Raw genomic sequence first — 14,267 nt, 5'->3', positions numbered from 1 at the left:
GGTCAGCTCCTGTGCTCACTAGAAGCTGCCTCCCAGATGTGTCCCATTGTCAGGACAGTCTTCCTAAGGAATACATCTCTGCAGTTCTAATCCCATTCATCTCCGTTCATACAGAAATTAGTTGTAAACTAGAAAACAGATCTGCTAGTTTCAGAGAAGTATTTGCTCTCACACCTTCCTCATCTGTCAGTACAGTGCCTCCTCCAGCATGGTGCATAGATTGTCCCATGTATCCTTAGGAATGGTCCTTCCTGCACAGTCTTTCCTCTAATGATGTCTGTCTTCTATGTTTGTTTTCTCTTTAAGAAGCTCTAGTGAGTGACCTGAGCTCAATAAAAAGCATAGTATGTCTCTGTTTTGTGTTGTGTTATGTTCCCTCTGGGGACTTTGGCCAAGAGAACAGAGTACTTTCTGTCAACATTGCATCTTTCCAGGACCCCTCAGGTTGACCCGAGTTGATCGAGCATCCACACAGGCCATGGAGCTCACTAGTCCCATTCTTCGTAGTTCTTTATGCAATCTGAGATCTCACCCTCTGTTCTGGGACTTCCTGCTTTTCTTGTACCTCAAGACACCTGTGCCCTCAGAATAATATCCACTTCACATGAGCTACCTCATCTTTGAGCTTCATGTGAAAGAAATGGCTAGTGACTGATGGGAATGTTTTCAAACTTCTGTCTTACCAGAGCTGAGAAACCTTTCTGAGGGGGAAGCACTTGAAGGAACCATTCTTCATACCCTATCCTTACATATCCCTGGCACTCTGGATGCCTCAGTCAGTGACTTATTTCAGCCATCATACTATCTGGTGCTGCTTCTTGCAGCAGATATTAAGTTAGATGGACTGGACTAACAAGAATTCCTTATGGAATAAACTGCTGTCCGTCTGACAGGTCAGGAGCTCTGACTCTCCCCTCCTCTTCAGCTGGTTGCTCCCTCTCCTTATGGAGGAGGTGGCTGTAGGATTGCTGTCTTGCCATTGCGGGAGGCACTTCCAAGGCAATCGCAGAGCAGTGGCAATCCCATGGATGGTGAAGATCCTTTTTCTACAGCAGTACCTTGAAGGTAAAGTGTCAGCTACAAAGGGAGTGATTATAAGAGGTCAGAAGGAAAGCATGAAAAGGAAGTATCCCAATGTGACAGAGAGGAATTGACCTTGTTTTACATCCCTTCCAGCTCCAGAGAGCCAGGAGGAGCAAACTCTAGAGATCAGCTGGTACCTAGAAACTTGACTGGGAATTAGGCCTACCTTGGAAAGTGTCTTAGTGTTCAGATGCTATCCTAGGAAAAGTATACGTCTGGTGGCTGAAAGAGCAGGATATGAGTCTTCTGAGTATAGGTCAATTAAAATTGCCTCTCCTTCTTTCCACCCTGCCCTTGAATTGCAAAAGTTGCCACCACTTCTTGTGTCCTATGTTGCTTATCAGCAGACTTCCTTCTCTCAGGGGTCCTGCATCAAACTTGGGGCTGGGTAAAACTTTTTCACAGTTGTGTGTGGACTCAGAGCTCTTGCATCACCAGGCAGCAGCTCTTGAACTGGATAAAGGCTGGGAAATGCTGTCAAGCTTCTGAGAGACTAGAACTTTGTGCACATTTGGCAAATCTGCTGAGGTAGAAGAAGCCTTCTCTCACCATCAGGGAGCATAAAAAACTCCTGATGGAGAAACCATTGGTCCCATAAGAGTTTATCCTGTTAAATACACAAAAAACCTCCAGTGTTTGTAGACCTGTGCCTATGTGCAAAATAAGCTATTCTGGTCACATCCTTCCCAGCCTCTCCAAGGACTGAGTCCAGTGGAGGCTTTGAAAATTCTCAGGTGATGCTTTGCTCAGGGAGCCAAGAAGGCACAGCAATTTTCTCCTGGGACTGAGTGACAAGGATGCATTTTCCCTTGTCATTTCAGCTCTTCAGTTACGGCAGGAAGACAGATGTCCCACTCTGCAGCAGAGAGCAGCTCAGGCCCCCGGGACAACTGACCAGCTCCAGCAATCAGAAGGTCATCCTAGTTTTTCCAGGGTTATGCCTATCTGTGCTTGTTTTTGTTTTCTGGCAATGTGGCATTAGTCTTCCAAAGGAAAGAAGGAGAATTCCTGTTTGGTTGTGGTGTTTTGGTTGGTTTTTTTTTTTTGTGTGTTTTTTTTTTGTTGTTGTTGTTTTTTTAAATTTCATATTATCTGAGACGTATTTTAATATCACAGTGGACAATGAGAATCCTAGTCCTCTACTTCTTAAACCTGCTTCTCCGGCAATCCAGGGAGGACACAAAGTTGAAAAGTTGTTCCTTTTGGGACAGCATCCCAGCCTGTGCTGGAGGAAGCACTGTGGAGCTCTCCTCCTGTATGTGTGAGCTGTATGGGAAGCGCACTGTGATTCTGAGGAAGCAGCAGTAGGTACTCTGACGGGCCAGGGCATGCATGGGAACTGAAAGCAAGCCAGGAACACTGAAAGCAAGCCAGGAACAGGGTTTGTAACTCTACCAGTAAATGCACATAGACTCTTTAGGTACCTATGCCTCTACTTGGAAAGATATTTGTCTGTCTGTCTATCACACATGCAGGAGTTATTTAATTCCCTAGTAAAATATCAGAAGAAAAAAAAACAAACGTTGGACAGAAGAGTATGCAAGTTTGGGGTTTTTTTTTTTTAATTTTTAAGTGAAATGGTATAAGGTGCAAATAAATCAATATAAAAGTTCAAGGAGAGAAAGTGCAGTCCAGGAGTTTACCACTTTAATTAGCTATAGGATTAAAATCATTTTGGAGCACCAAAACAAACAGATGTGAATTCTTTGGTCATCTTTAACAGTTTCTTCAAGAGTTGGATGACTTTCTCCCTGTGGGAAAGAAGCACAAAACATACAGACTGTGCTGAAAATGGACAACGCAGACAACTATATTTTATTTCTAGTGTTCCTCTAGTGTGCCCTGAGGAAGGTGGTGCCTAAAGAAAAGCAAACCTGGCAAAGTTTACCCCGTGGGGCCAATTCTGGTTATAGAATCATCGAATGGTTAGAGTTGGAAGGGACCTTCAAAGGTCATCTAGTCCAACCCCCCTGCAAGAAGCAGGGACATCCCCGACTAGATCAGGTTGCTCAGAGCCTCATCCAGCCTGGCCTTATGCTCCACTTCCACTGCTGAGTAGTTTCTGCCTTCACTGAACTGTCCCACTGAACTTGGCTTGGTTAAGTGGCACAGTATCTCTCAGTTCCCTGCCAGCAGCCCCACTCGCTGAAACAGCTCATTTGCAGAGCAAGGTCCCCAGGGTTTGTTTGGCAATATGCAGGCGTGCAGCAAGGCAGTGCGGCAGACCGCTGCACTGCTGCTCCGTCACCTCTTTGTTGCAGTGGGGACACGCTACAGAAGGAACAGAGTGGATGAAGTGTACGGGAATGTGCTTTTCCCAAGTTCGTTCCCCTTCTTTCTTTTTGGTGGCATGATGAGGCGCTTGCCATCACGGAAAGCAGTGAAACCTGTACCCCAGTAGGTTTTATCTTGAAAATCAAATCCTGTGAATTTACCGTATAACTTCTGAATTCCTCGCCTGTCATCCTCTGAAAGTCTGAAGGTTGCTGGGTTCACGTATGAGTAGATAGGGTACATCAAAGCTGCAGGGTCATTTGAATGAGCAAGTCCCAAAGAATGTCCAAATTCATGAGCAGCAACAAGGAACAAATTCACTTCTGCAGCACAGAAGCATAGAAAAGTATGTTAAAGGTATGGCATTTCTTTTTAGCTTATAATAACTGAAGTAGAAGGAGAATTTAGTTCTTGCATTCCCTTGGAATGAAACCTCAGAGTTTTGATTGGTTATCATTGAACTTTCTTATTTAACTATAATATTTTAATAAAAACATTACTGATCCCTTGCATATAAATCCACAGACCCTGAGTCTCTTTCCAACTCTGATTTTAGTTCAGCCTTATTCCTACAAGCAAGTCCTTTTATCTTTTCATAATTTATGCAGAAAACAGAGGCTCACAGTCCTGTGAAAAGTGCTTTAAAATATGGACAGAACAGGCATTATGTAGCTGCTAATGATAATGAAGCACAAGTACTGAGAAAGGTAGTTGAAAATAACAGAAATGCTGGTACTGAAATGGTACTGAAGCATGAAGCGTTATGGAAAGCATTTCCTACAGCTGTGTTCCTCTAACATGTACAATATTTGCCTTTCCCCTTCACAGACACATGTGAGTTTTACCTTGGTTGGACTCTGACCACCTTTCATCATCGTCAAAATGAGCATCTCCACCAAGCCCCTCTCCAGGTGCAAATGCATGAGCTAGTGTGTTACCTCTTCCGTCAAAAGGATTTCCATCACCATGTTCTGCGTTCGAAAGGAAATAAAGGTAATCAGATGGCATCAGCTGTAATCTTTAAATTCAGCAAATTGAAGCATGTTGATTGTTTGTGCTGGTTTTGTTCATTAGTAATCCTTAAAAAAATCCTACGATAGCAGCAAGGTTGTAAAAAGGAGGCGCAAGGTTTAGGAAACACTCTCCAAATTCATCACTTAAGGTCAAAACTTGTATTTGATAATTCAGGCTGCTGCTTTTTCAGAAAGAGCTAAACATTTTTTCTGAGACTTTGTCAGAAATGTGTTTCTGAGGCAGCCATCAGGGATTATTTCAGAATAAATACTGAACACTTGACAACATTATAAGCAACTGAATGTTTTCAGTGTTGGAAAGTGCTGGGCAGCATTAGTTGTAGACATTCTCACTTGAATTGATAGCAGTGGAAGACAATGATTTGGGATAGATAACCGTATTCCTGAAGAGCTGAGTTCATTTGTGCCCAGCCTTGGGGTGCGATCTATCACCTACTTCTATCACAGTGCACATGGACCATTGCTGTTTCTTACCTCAAGTGCAAGGGCTGACAGGATGGTATATTTCTACCAGCTCTGAAAAATTCCCCCTGCCCCTTAGTGAGCTTCTGACTTGACTGAGGAGTATTTGAGGACTCAAATACTATTCTGTGTCCTTTCCCCCAGACCATGTGGATGGTCCTTGGTGCAGGGCTAACGCAGGCAGAAGAGACCTAGTCCTAGTGTGTGACGAGGGATTAAAACCCATTCCACCTTTCAGTGTCCTTTCTTACTTTGACTGGCACATTAATTGACTCTTCATGGCAACATAGTATGCTCCCCAACAGTGAAGCATGAGCTTGGGACATTTTGGTGTTTATATGCAGGCATCTACATGTAAGCCAGGTGTCTGATCATCACTTACAGTCAAGGGAGATCTAGTAAATACTGTCAATGGATCTAGAGAACAAGTCTGCTAACCTTAAAGCGGGCATTTAGTTTGGCTAAGTTGCGTCAGTTTAGGGTCCAGGCACAAGGAAAAGGTATGCCTATGTTCATAGATTAGTCTGGATCACAAGTGAGTTTCTGAAGTGAGTCTACTGGTCATCTGCATTTACCATGCTTTGGCTTGCACCTTGGTGCAATCTTGGTGCTCACCAATGGGATTCCTTCTAGAAGAAAATCAACCAGAAGGTTCTCTCTGTGGCCAAATCTACTGCATCCCAGCTGCCAAAGACTGTTCAGTCCAGGGAGCCAGACTAGATCTAGATGAAAATAAAGCTGCCTGGACCTGCCTGAATCCAGCCTGTGGAGGCTGGATCTTCAGAACCAGCTGTTTTACTCTACAGATCTGTTTTCATTAGTTTACACTGTTTGTCAAGGCAGACAGAGACTTGAACATCTCAATTTAGGTGTCTCATTCTGGAGCTGAATTCTCCCTCCATTACACAGCTCTTACTCTAAAAGCATTTTCTAAAGGTTTCGTAGGAGTAAAACTGAATCGTAATACATAAATTTGGTGGCATGATAAAGAGAAGATAAAATCTATGCAGACTTCAGATTCAAAACTCTTCACTCTTTCTTAAAGCTATGCCTATAAAAAGACATGCTTTGAGTCAAATATGCACCATTGCATTCTAAAAATGACAAGTATTCTCACCACGACGTCCAAATCCAATCACAATGTCTGCGTGTCCCCTGAATACTCTGTGGAACCGAAGCGGAGTCACATCACTCCATACCATAAAAGCCCTTCTAATTGCATCATCCACTTTCTTTTGGGGTAGATCAGGTGTATAATTGACAATCCTGGCAGTAAAAGGGAACAGATTAATGTCACTTAGGGTGTGAAGGAAACCCACATAGTTAAATACAAAGCAGTCCCTTCCCCTGTAAAACCTGAAACATCACTAACTTGTAAGTCAAATGTGTCTTTTTCCATCTTGGAGTTCCAGGAAATGTTTTGTAATCTGCTATATCAGGGACTCCACATCTGGGCTTTTTCATTGTTTCTTCAGTTTCTGTATTTAATTTCCCAGTTATAGTCAGGTGGAAAAACCTCTGCATTTCTTTAATCCTCTCTTCTAAGCTTAGGCTTTGTGTTTTTGTAAAAATTGGAAAGAATTTATCAAGATATGCCTGGAAGAAGAAAAGGAAAATAAAAATTAATATGCATATCTCTGATCTTTTGGTAATTGGATTTTTCATTTGATTCAATTGTTTCATTATCCTGCAGTCATGCCTAGTTTTAGATGTATTTTTTTCTTCCCATTTCAGTTTATCAAATGTTATTCTCTTTGTAGTATGGATTAGCATATATAAAAAGAGTTGCAATGGCAGCGAAACACTGTAAGAAAGCAATTCTTTTAAGTAAATACAATTTACCGAGCATTCAAGTCTGCAGCCTTCCAATATTCCAATTCAATATACATAATTGTTTTGAGAAATTTTAAAAATTACATGCTCCCCTTTATTTACCAGTTGGAACTTGGTCTCTTTTCTAAGTGATACTTAGAGTCTAAGCTCTAAGTGTCTAAGATCTAAGTATAATTTTAACTCTAAGCAAGTTGAAATTATTTCATGTCACCGCTGCAAAAATTGTTGTAGCAATGTAAGATAAGAACATAATGTAAGCAGATAGGAAAGGAATGCAGAAGCTAAATCAAAAATCAGGTTATTCATAGTGCAGTTATGTTGTCCCCAGTAGCATACCTTTACATTCTGAAGGTTTGTGTTGCTCCACAATTCTGGTTTAAGTAGTGCTGGAAAAGCAAGACTCTCAGGTAGGAGGATTGCAGCACAAAGTAGGAGGTATTGCATAGTGCCCAGCTTGCCCAGGAGCTTTGCTACAGCAGAAAGCGTTTGACCAGCTGTCTCCCAAGACCACAGCTAAAATGCTTATATAGATCCTGATAGCTCCAAGCGGCAGTTACATGTGACTCACTTTTTGGTGTTAATGTAATGTCATCACTATTCTAAGAAGTAAATGAAAGCATGTAAAACAAATCTTTCCTTTGACTTCCCTGTTGATGTCATGTCACAGCTAGCAGCCAGCTTTGGCTCTCTCTTCTAATATTATTCCACTAGTGAAACCACAGGGGCATAGGGAAGTTCACTTTCTGTAACTTCATGAGTACAGTTACTGTATAATCACTTCTTAGTGTGCTTCCCTCAAGTTCCTTATACACAAAGACATTTCGCAACAGCCTTTTGGTCCGTCAGTCTGCCTGTATTAGCTGAGGCAGAGACGGGATGGATGGGAGCGTTATCTCACTGAAACCACTGGCGTTTCCTAGGGAGCATGAACAACACTCTTTAGGTAATTTTTCTCATTCATATTCTCTTGTGAGGTATCTTATGCTGCAAGAAATCCAGTTCAGAAAAGTTAAAGAGGTTTCTGCTGTTTTTACAGAGATTAGAAATGAGTGCTTTAAATGTGCCCTCTAGAAACGAGTCCATGGGAAACCTTTGTCCCTTTCCTCCCAGTCCACAGGCTGGCTTGTTTTTTCAGGCTGTGCAGTTTTGTGACCATATTACTTCTAATCCTAGAGGAAAGATGCATACATGGGAAAAGACTGTTACTGTTTCTCACAACAGGACAGATCGTGTGGGTATAGCTGAACATGTATGGAAGAGTTTGTGGGTTACTGGCTTAAGTCCAATGTACTTCTAACTGATACGAGGGGAAAGACTTCCATTTCAGAGAAAGATAATCTGTACCAAAACATTACTGAGTTATGCAGGAGAGGACTATGTTACACAATAATGTCTGAAACAATTGCTAATGGAATGAGGCTTCCATGTGATATTGAAAACAGCCCAGGTACTCCTCATGTGATCATTTCTGTACATTTTGATAGGCTTACAGGAAATCTATCAATTTACAAATTTTAAAAATTGATGAAAAAAAGCTGTTTTATTGTTAGAAGCAGATTCATCTTTTTCTTCCTCAACAACTGACTTTATGTCTGACTGTGTCAGTACAGTAGGATCTGGACCAGGGTCTGAGTGGTAAGAGATGAGGATGTGATTAAACCACTTCAAAATCCATGACTCTAGTGTGCAGTACTGATCATTTCCTCATATACACAAGAGGAATCTCAAAGCCTCCAGAGCTCCATTCCAGTGGATATACTATTGAGCAACTCACATATATCTTTAACCGGGCCATGGGCAAAACTGAAAAGGAGAGTTTAAACACGAGAGCTTGCTGAGAAAGGAAAGGCATCGTCGTCCATTTTATTTACTCATGGAAAATTGTCAAATGTTCTTTTATTCTGGCATAAGCACAGACAGCCTGTTCTTATGCCAGAGAGTATGGCCTGTGTAGAGCATGTTCAAGGAGGTCAGAAAAAACACTATTAGAGACATTTAATAATAGAAACTGCTGTAGCCAGATAGTGAAAATAAAAGCACTCCATGATGTAAAAATCTATTAAGAAGACTTACAGTATTGCCACTGAAATGTTTACTCTGTGATATTTTCTGAGGTGAGTAACCTCGCTGTAAACAAGGATGCTTCATGAAACCATGTGTTATGTGGAACTCATTGATGGGCATCAGAGCTTCTGTGGTCTAGAGAAAAATACGTATATAGAAGCTAAGACCTGAGCCTCCTTTGGACATGAGTGGGATGAAAAAGTGAAGTAGAACTGAATGATTCAGTGGTGAATGATCACTGTTTCTTGGTCATTTGACCTGGACAGGAGGCTCATCTGGATTCTGCCCAACCTGAACACAGACAACAGTGGAGTTAGTGCATGTCAAGAACACATGTAGTGTGCCTCGCTGGGATGGAGTTAACTTTCTTCATAGCAGCCCTTATGGTGCTATGTTTGGATTTGTGGCTAAACCAATGTTGATAAACACACTAGTGTTTTGTGTTTTGGTGAACAGTGTTTGCACAGCATCAAGGCTTTCTCTATTTCACACTCTGCCACCACAGTGTATGGAAGAGGCTGGGAGGGCAGGACGCTAGGAGGGGACACAGCCAGGGCAGCTTACCCAAATTTTCCAAAGGGATATTCCATATGACATAATGTCACGCTCAGCAAAAAAAAACTGGGCTAGCAGAAGGTGGAGTGAGAGTTGTCTTCCGAGGTAGTAATTGCCTGGAGACTGTCTGGACATCAATCTGCTTTGCATCACTTTCTTTGTCCCCTTTCTTTCACTTACTAAACCGTCTGTATCTCAGTCCATGAGTTTTCTCTCTTTTGCACTTCCTAATCTCTCAGCCTGTCCCACTGTGGATGGGGAGTGAGGGAGTGGCTATGTGAGTGATTAGCTGCTGGCTATGATCTACGCACTACAGTGAAGATCAAGCAAAAAGAATGGAAAAAACTTCCTGGGAAATATTTTATTTGGGTCGCTTGTCAATTATGCAGTGTTGTATTTATGGTCCTACCAAACTGGATAGACCTGGAGACCTCCAGTACATCTGATTTGTTTTGTTCTGTTATCTGGTTATTCAATTTGATTGACAAAAAATAAAATTCAAACATGGCAATTATTTCTGCAGAGTAAACTTTTTTTTTTGCATTGCAATTTCTTGAGGCTAAGCCCAGTGAGGCACAGTCTGCTTCAGAATGTTCCTCGTATTTTTCCGCAAAACGAACCTCCATCTGCCTTCTCGTCTCAGCTTCGTGTGGCATGCTCCTTTTGGATGCAAAATGGCCTCTGGGCAACACAAATTCAAAGTCCCCTTGTGGTTCTTATGGGCCATTTTTCGTGACTGGGGCCTAGACTGTAGAGGGAGGCACATCTGCATGGCTTCTGCATTCCATTTCCATAGATTTTACCCCTGAGGGGGCTCTCTTCAAAGGAGTCCCTTGGCACTGGGAATTCGGGGCTGTGTATCCCTTTTGCAGGCTGTGTATCCCTTTTGCAGGCTAAGTGAGGGTAAAAAACTCCAGCCGTCCCTGCCTGGGCACCGAGGTCTTGCCGGGGCCCCTTGGCACTGTGTCAGCCCATCTCTGGAGAAAGGCAATCCAGTTCTTCCCTCCTGTTTAGCTGGGTCAAGGTGTGCTGAGCTATTTCCCAGCAGGATGTACTGCATGTCCCACTGCTTTAGGGAGGAAAGGCCTGAGGAAGGGATTGGATGTTCAGATTCTGCACAAACAATGACACAAGAACTAACACATCTAAGTTACTAATAATTAAGCAATCAAACTTATGGATTTGCTGTCTTATGGTGTCTAAAGCTGCTTTGCATTTAACGACTTTGTATTTACAACAGTTTAATTGGGACATCGTGTGGGAAAAAGATGTAAATACAGAGATAAGTTTTTACAATAATAATCTTGAGCAATAAACCAGAAGGGAAATCACATTCCTGTGAATGTTACCTACCTGTGTTCCAACATCCTCCATTTTTTAAATGGTCTGCTCCTTTGGTCAATGATCAGGAGTCTCTCTTTCCTCCCACTAACAGACATATATGGATCTATGAAAATTTTCAATATAATAATTTGCTTTATTCAATTTAAATTGAAGTAATGAGATGTAACCTTTAGGTGCATGCAGTCTTTCCCTCCTCCAGAAGCACACGTACAGAAAACGGGGAAGGGAAGAGGGCAGGAGGTCAGTCAGCCGCGTTTCACTGCCATGTGGATCCAAACCTTGCTGGGCAGGAGCAGTGGCATAACCTCTTATAGTCACCTTTCATTTGCCAGTTCCCTTTTTGTAGCTGGCTGTCCCCATCCATTTGTAACTGGCTCAACAGTGTATTTAAAGGACTGAGTGAAGACGCGATCTAAAGCCCTGCGTACATCTTGACAAAACTATGTCTCTTCATGTAGGAAAGCTTTGACTTAGTACTTGGAGTTGGCCAACCTCAAACTGCCTGTAATGCTGCAGCAAATCTCTGTGGTAAGCAGCAGAGTCCCATCTAAAACAGACTGATCCTGTAGCAGTGTTGAAAGGGCAGGCAGAGGACACTGGTAGCACGGGGAGGCACGCTGCACTTGGTCTGTCCACATCAAATGTAACCCAAAATAAGGAGCAGAAAATTTCTAAAGCTTTTCCTGACTCTTGCTGACAATTTGCACATGTCTGTACACGCTGGGACAGCACAGTGAGTTTGGGCTTCAGTGACGCCGGAGGCCAGGGTTTGACAGACAGAGTAGACACAGCTAGACTTTACCTTAGAATCATAGAATCATAGAATAGTTTGGGTTGGAAGGGACCTTTAAAGGTCATCTAGTCCAACCCCCCTGCAAGGAGCAGGGATATCTCCAACCAGATCAGGTTGCTTAGAGCCTCATCCAACCAGGCCTTGAATGTTTCCAGGGATGGCGCATCCACCACCGCTCTGGGCAACCTGTGCCAGTGTTCTACCACCCTCATTGTAAAATTTTTTTTCCTTATATCAAGTCTGAATCTACCTCTCTGTTTTAAAACCAGTACCCCTTGTGTTGTCACAACAGGCCCTGCTGAAGAGTTTCTCCTTGTCTTTCCTATAAGCCCCCTTGAGGTACTGGAAGGCTGCTATAAGGTCTCCCTGGGGCCTTCTCTTCTCCAGGCTGAACAGCCCAAACTCTCTCAGCCTGTCCTCATAGCAGAGGTGCTCCTGCCCTCTGATCGTTTTTATGGCCCTTCTGTGGACACACCTCCAACTGGTCCACATCCTTCTTATGTTGGGGGCTCCAGAGCTGGACGCAGTACTGAAGGTGGGGTCTCATCACAGCAGAGTAGAGGGGCAGAATCACATCCTTCAACCTGCTGGCCACACTTCTTTTGATGCAGCCCAGGATGCAGTTGGTTTTCTGGGCTGCAAGTGCTCATTGCTGGCCCATGTCGAGCTTCTCGTCCACCATCACTCCCAAGGGCTCACTGCTGGTCCATGTTGAGCTTCTTGTCCACCATCACTCCCACACGTCCTTCTCCTCAGGGCTGCTCTCAATCCATTCTCCACCCAGCCTGTATTTGTGCTTGGGATTGCCCTGATCCACGTGCAGGACCTTGCTCTTGGCCTAGTTGAACTTCATGAGGTTTGTATGGGCTCACCTCTCCAGCCTGTCAAGGTCCCTCTGGATGGCATCCTTTCCCTCTAGCATGTTGACCGCACCACACAGCTTGGTGTCTTCAGCGAACTTGCTGAGGGTGCACTCTATCCCACTGTCCCTGTTGCCAAAAAAATTGTTAAACAGGGCTGTGCCCAACACCGACCCCTGAGGAATGTCACTTTTCACTGGTCTCCATGTGGAGAGTGTGCCCATCCAGCCAGTTCCCTATCCACTGAGTGGTCCATCCATCAAATCTATGTCTCTCCAATTTAGAGAGAAAGATGTCGTGCAGGACAGTGTCAAATGCTTTGCTCAAGTCCAGGTAGATGACATCAGTTGCTCATCCCTTATCCATCAATACTGTAACCATGTTGTAGAAGGCCAGCAAACTGGTCAGGCATGATTTGCCCTTAGTGAAGTCATGTTGGCTGTCACCACCACCTCCTTATTTTCCATCTGCCTCAGCATGGTTTCCAGGAATATCTGCTCTGCGGCCTTTCCAGGCACAGAGGTGAGACTGACTGGCCTATAGGTCCCCTGGTCTTCCTTTTTTCCCTTTTTATAAAAATGAGGGTTATGTTTCCCCTTTTCCAGTCAGCAGGAACCTCACCAGCCTGCCATAACTTCTGAAATACGATGGCCAGTGGCTTGGCAACTTCATCTGCCACTTCCCTTAGGACCCACGGATGCATCTCATCGGCTCCCATGGACTTGTGCACCCTCAGGTCCCTCAGATGGTCTCAAACCTGCTCTTCTGCTACAGTGGGCAGTTATTCATTCTCCCAGTCCCTGCTTTTGCCTTCTGTGACTCGGGTGATGTGGCTAGAGCCCTTGCTGGTGAAGACTGAGGCAAAAATGTCATTGAATACCTCAGCCTTCTCATTTTCTATTCCTCTGTCTGATTACCAGTAACTGAGTATAAAGACAATAACCTCACCTTGTTGGTAAACTTGATTATGCCACTGAGATGTTCTTTCACCAGAAATTTCCTTCCTTGAGCAGAGCTTCAGCCTCTGTTTCTCACAACGGAAGTTACGCTGAGGTTTTCCAGCATGGTGGATTTTGACTTGGGCAGCATTAAAAAGCAATGCAACCATTAAAAAGATGCACAACCAAATAAGGGCCGCTTCACTTGGTGGTAAAGAGTGAGTCACAAAGAAGCCTCGCTAACTTTAGAACAGTTATTCACATCACTGCTCACCAGCCTGACTGGTTGCTTAACCAAATCCCATGTGACTGACTAACTTTTTTTTTTTTACTCATTTCTTTGAAACGGAAGGATAACACTGGTCTTCATTGTATGTGAATGGATTCCTAAAATCACCTGGGTTAGTTGTGGCTTGTAACTGCTATTGATCGCTGTCTGCCATAGGTAGCACTGAGCTGAGCAGTTCAGATGTTGCTACTTACGTTACAGACCCCTGAAGTGTGCTATGTCCCACCCCACAGACTGTCATCCTTGGTTATAAAGAACCCTCTTATCATTACCACGTCTTTTAATAGTACTCCCGACTCCATCTGTGATGCATTTATCTCAGGTTTTTCCACAAAATAATAGCAAGAAGAAATACAGATGTAGCCCCAAGACCTCTTAACTGTTCTCTTTACTCTGTTATGATGAATATATGAAGGCAGTGAATTGGCCATTAAAAATGTTTGCCTTATGAAAACAGTATAAAAATCCTTGCATCGTTACTTCAAGGAGATGTGTAGAGCATGGGAACATCCTCTCACCTTTATTTGATTTTTATTTGCCATTTATTTTTTATGATCTAATGTTTTACTTTTCCATCCTGTCTGCTTTTCTATTTGTTTTTTCATCTTGGAGAGTCTCTTCTCTAAATTTTATAAAATTTACCAAACTATTAGAGTTGTTTCCAATCAAACAACATTTGACAAATGAGTGTGTTACGACAGTGTACAAAATTTATATGATAGCTATGGACTTGATGGG

At 43.1% G+C, this 14,267-nt stretch overlaps 1 protein-coding gene across 1 annotated transcript; it reads right to left on the bottom strand.

Annotated features, from left to right (window-relative positions):
- Nucleotides 1–2,708: 2,708 nt before the first annotated feature.
- MMP7 (matrix metallopeptidase 7) lies at nt 2,709–7,171 on the bottom strand. The gene is made up of 6 exons (XM_010123365.2): nt 7,023–7,171; nt 6,226–6,449; nt 5,971–6,119; nt 4,203–4,328; nt 3,519–3,680; nt 2,709–2,834 (listed from the first exon to the last, which is right to left on the bottom strand). The coding sequence occupies exons 1-6, from the start codon at nt 7,128–7,130 to the stop codon at nt 2,812–2,814; spliced, it is 792 nt and encodes a 263-aa protein (XP_010121667.2). The 5' UTR covers nt 7,131–7,171; the 3' UTR covers nt 2,709–2,811.
- Between the last annotated feature and the right edge of the window lie 7,096 nt (nt 7,172–14,267).

This window comes from Chlamydotis macqueenii, chromosome 1 (assembly GCF_036417535.1).
Source record: "Chlamydotis macqueenii isolate bChlMac1 chromosome 1, bChlMac1.mat, whole genome shotgun sequence".
Lineage (NCBI taxonomy): Eukaryota > Metazoa > Chordata > Aves > Otidiformes > Otididae > Chlamydotis > Chlamydotis macqueenii.
This window is presented reverse-complemented; position numbering and strand designations above follow the sequence as displayed.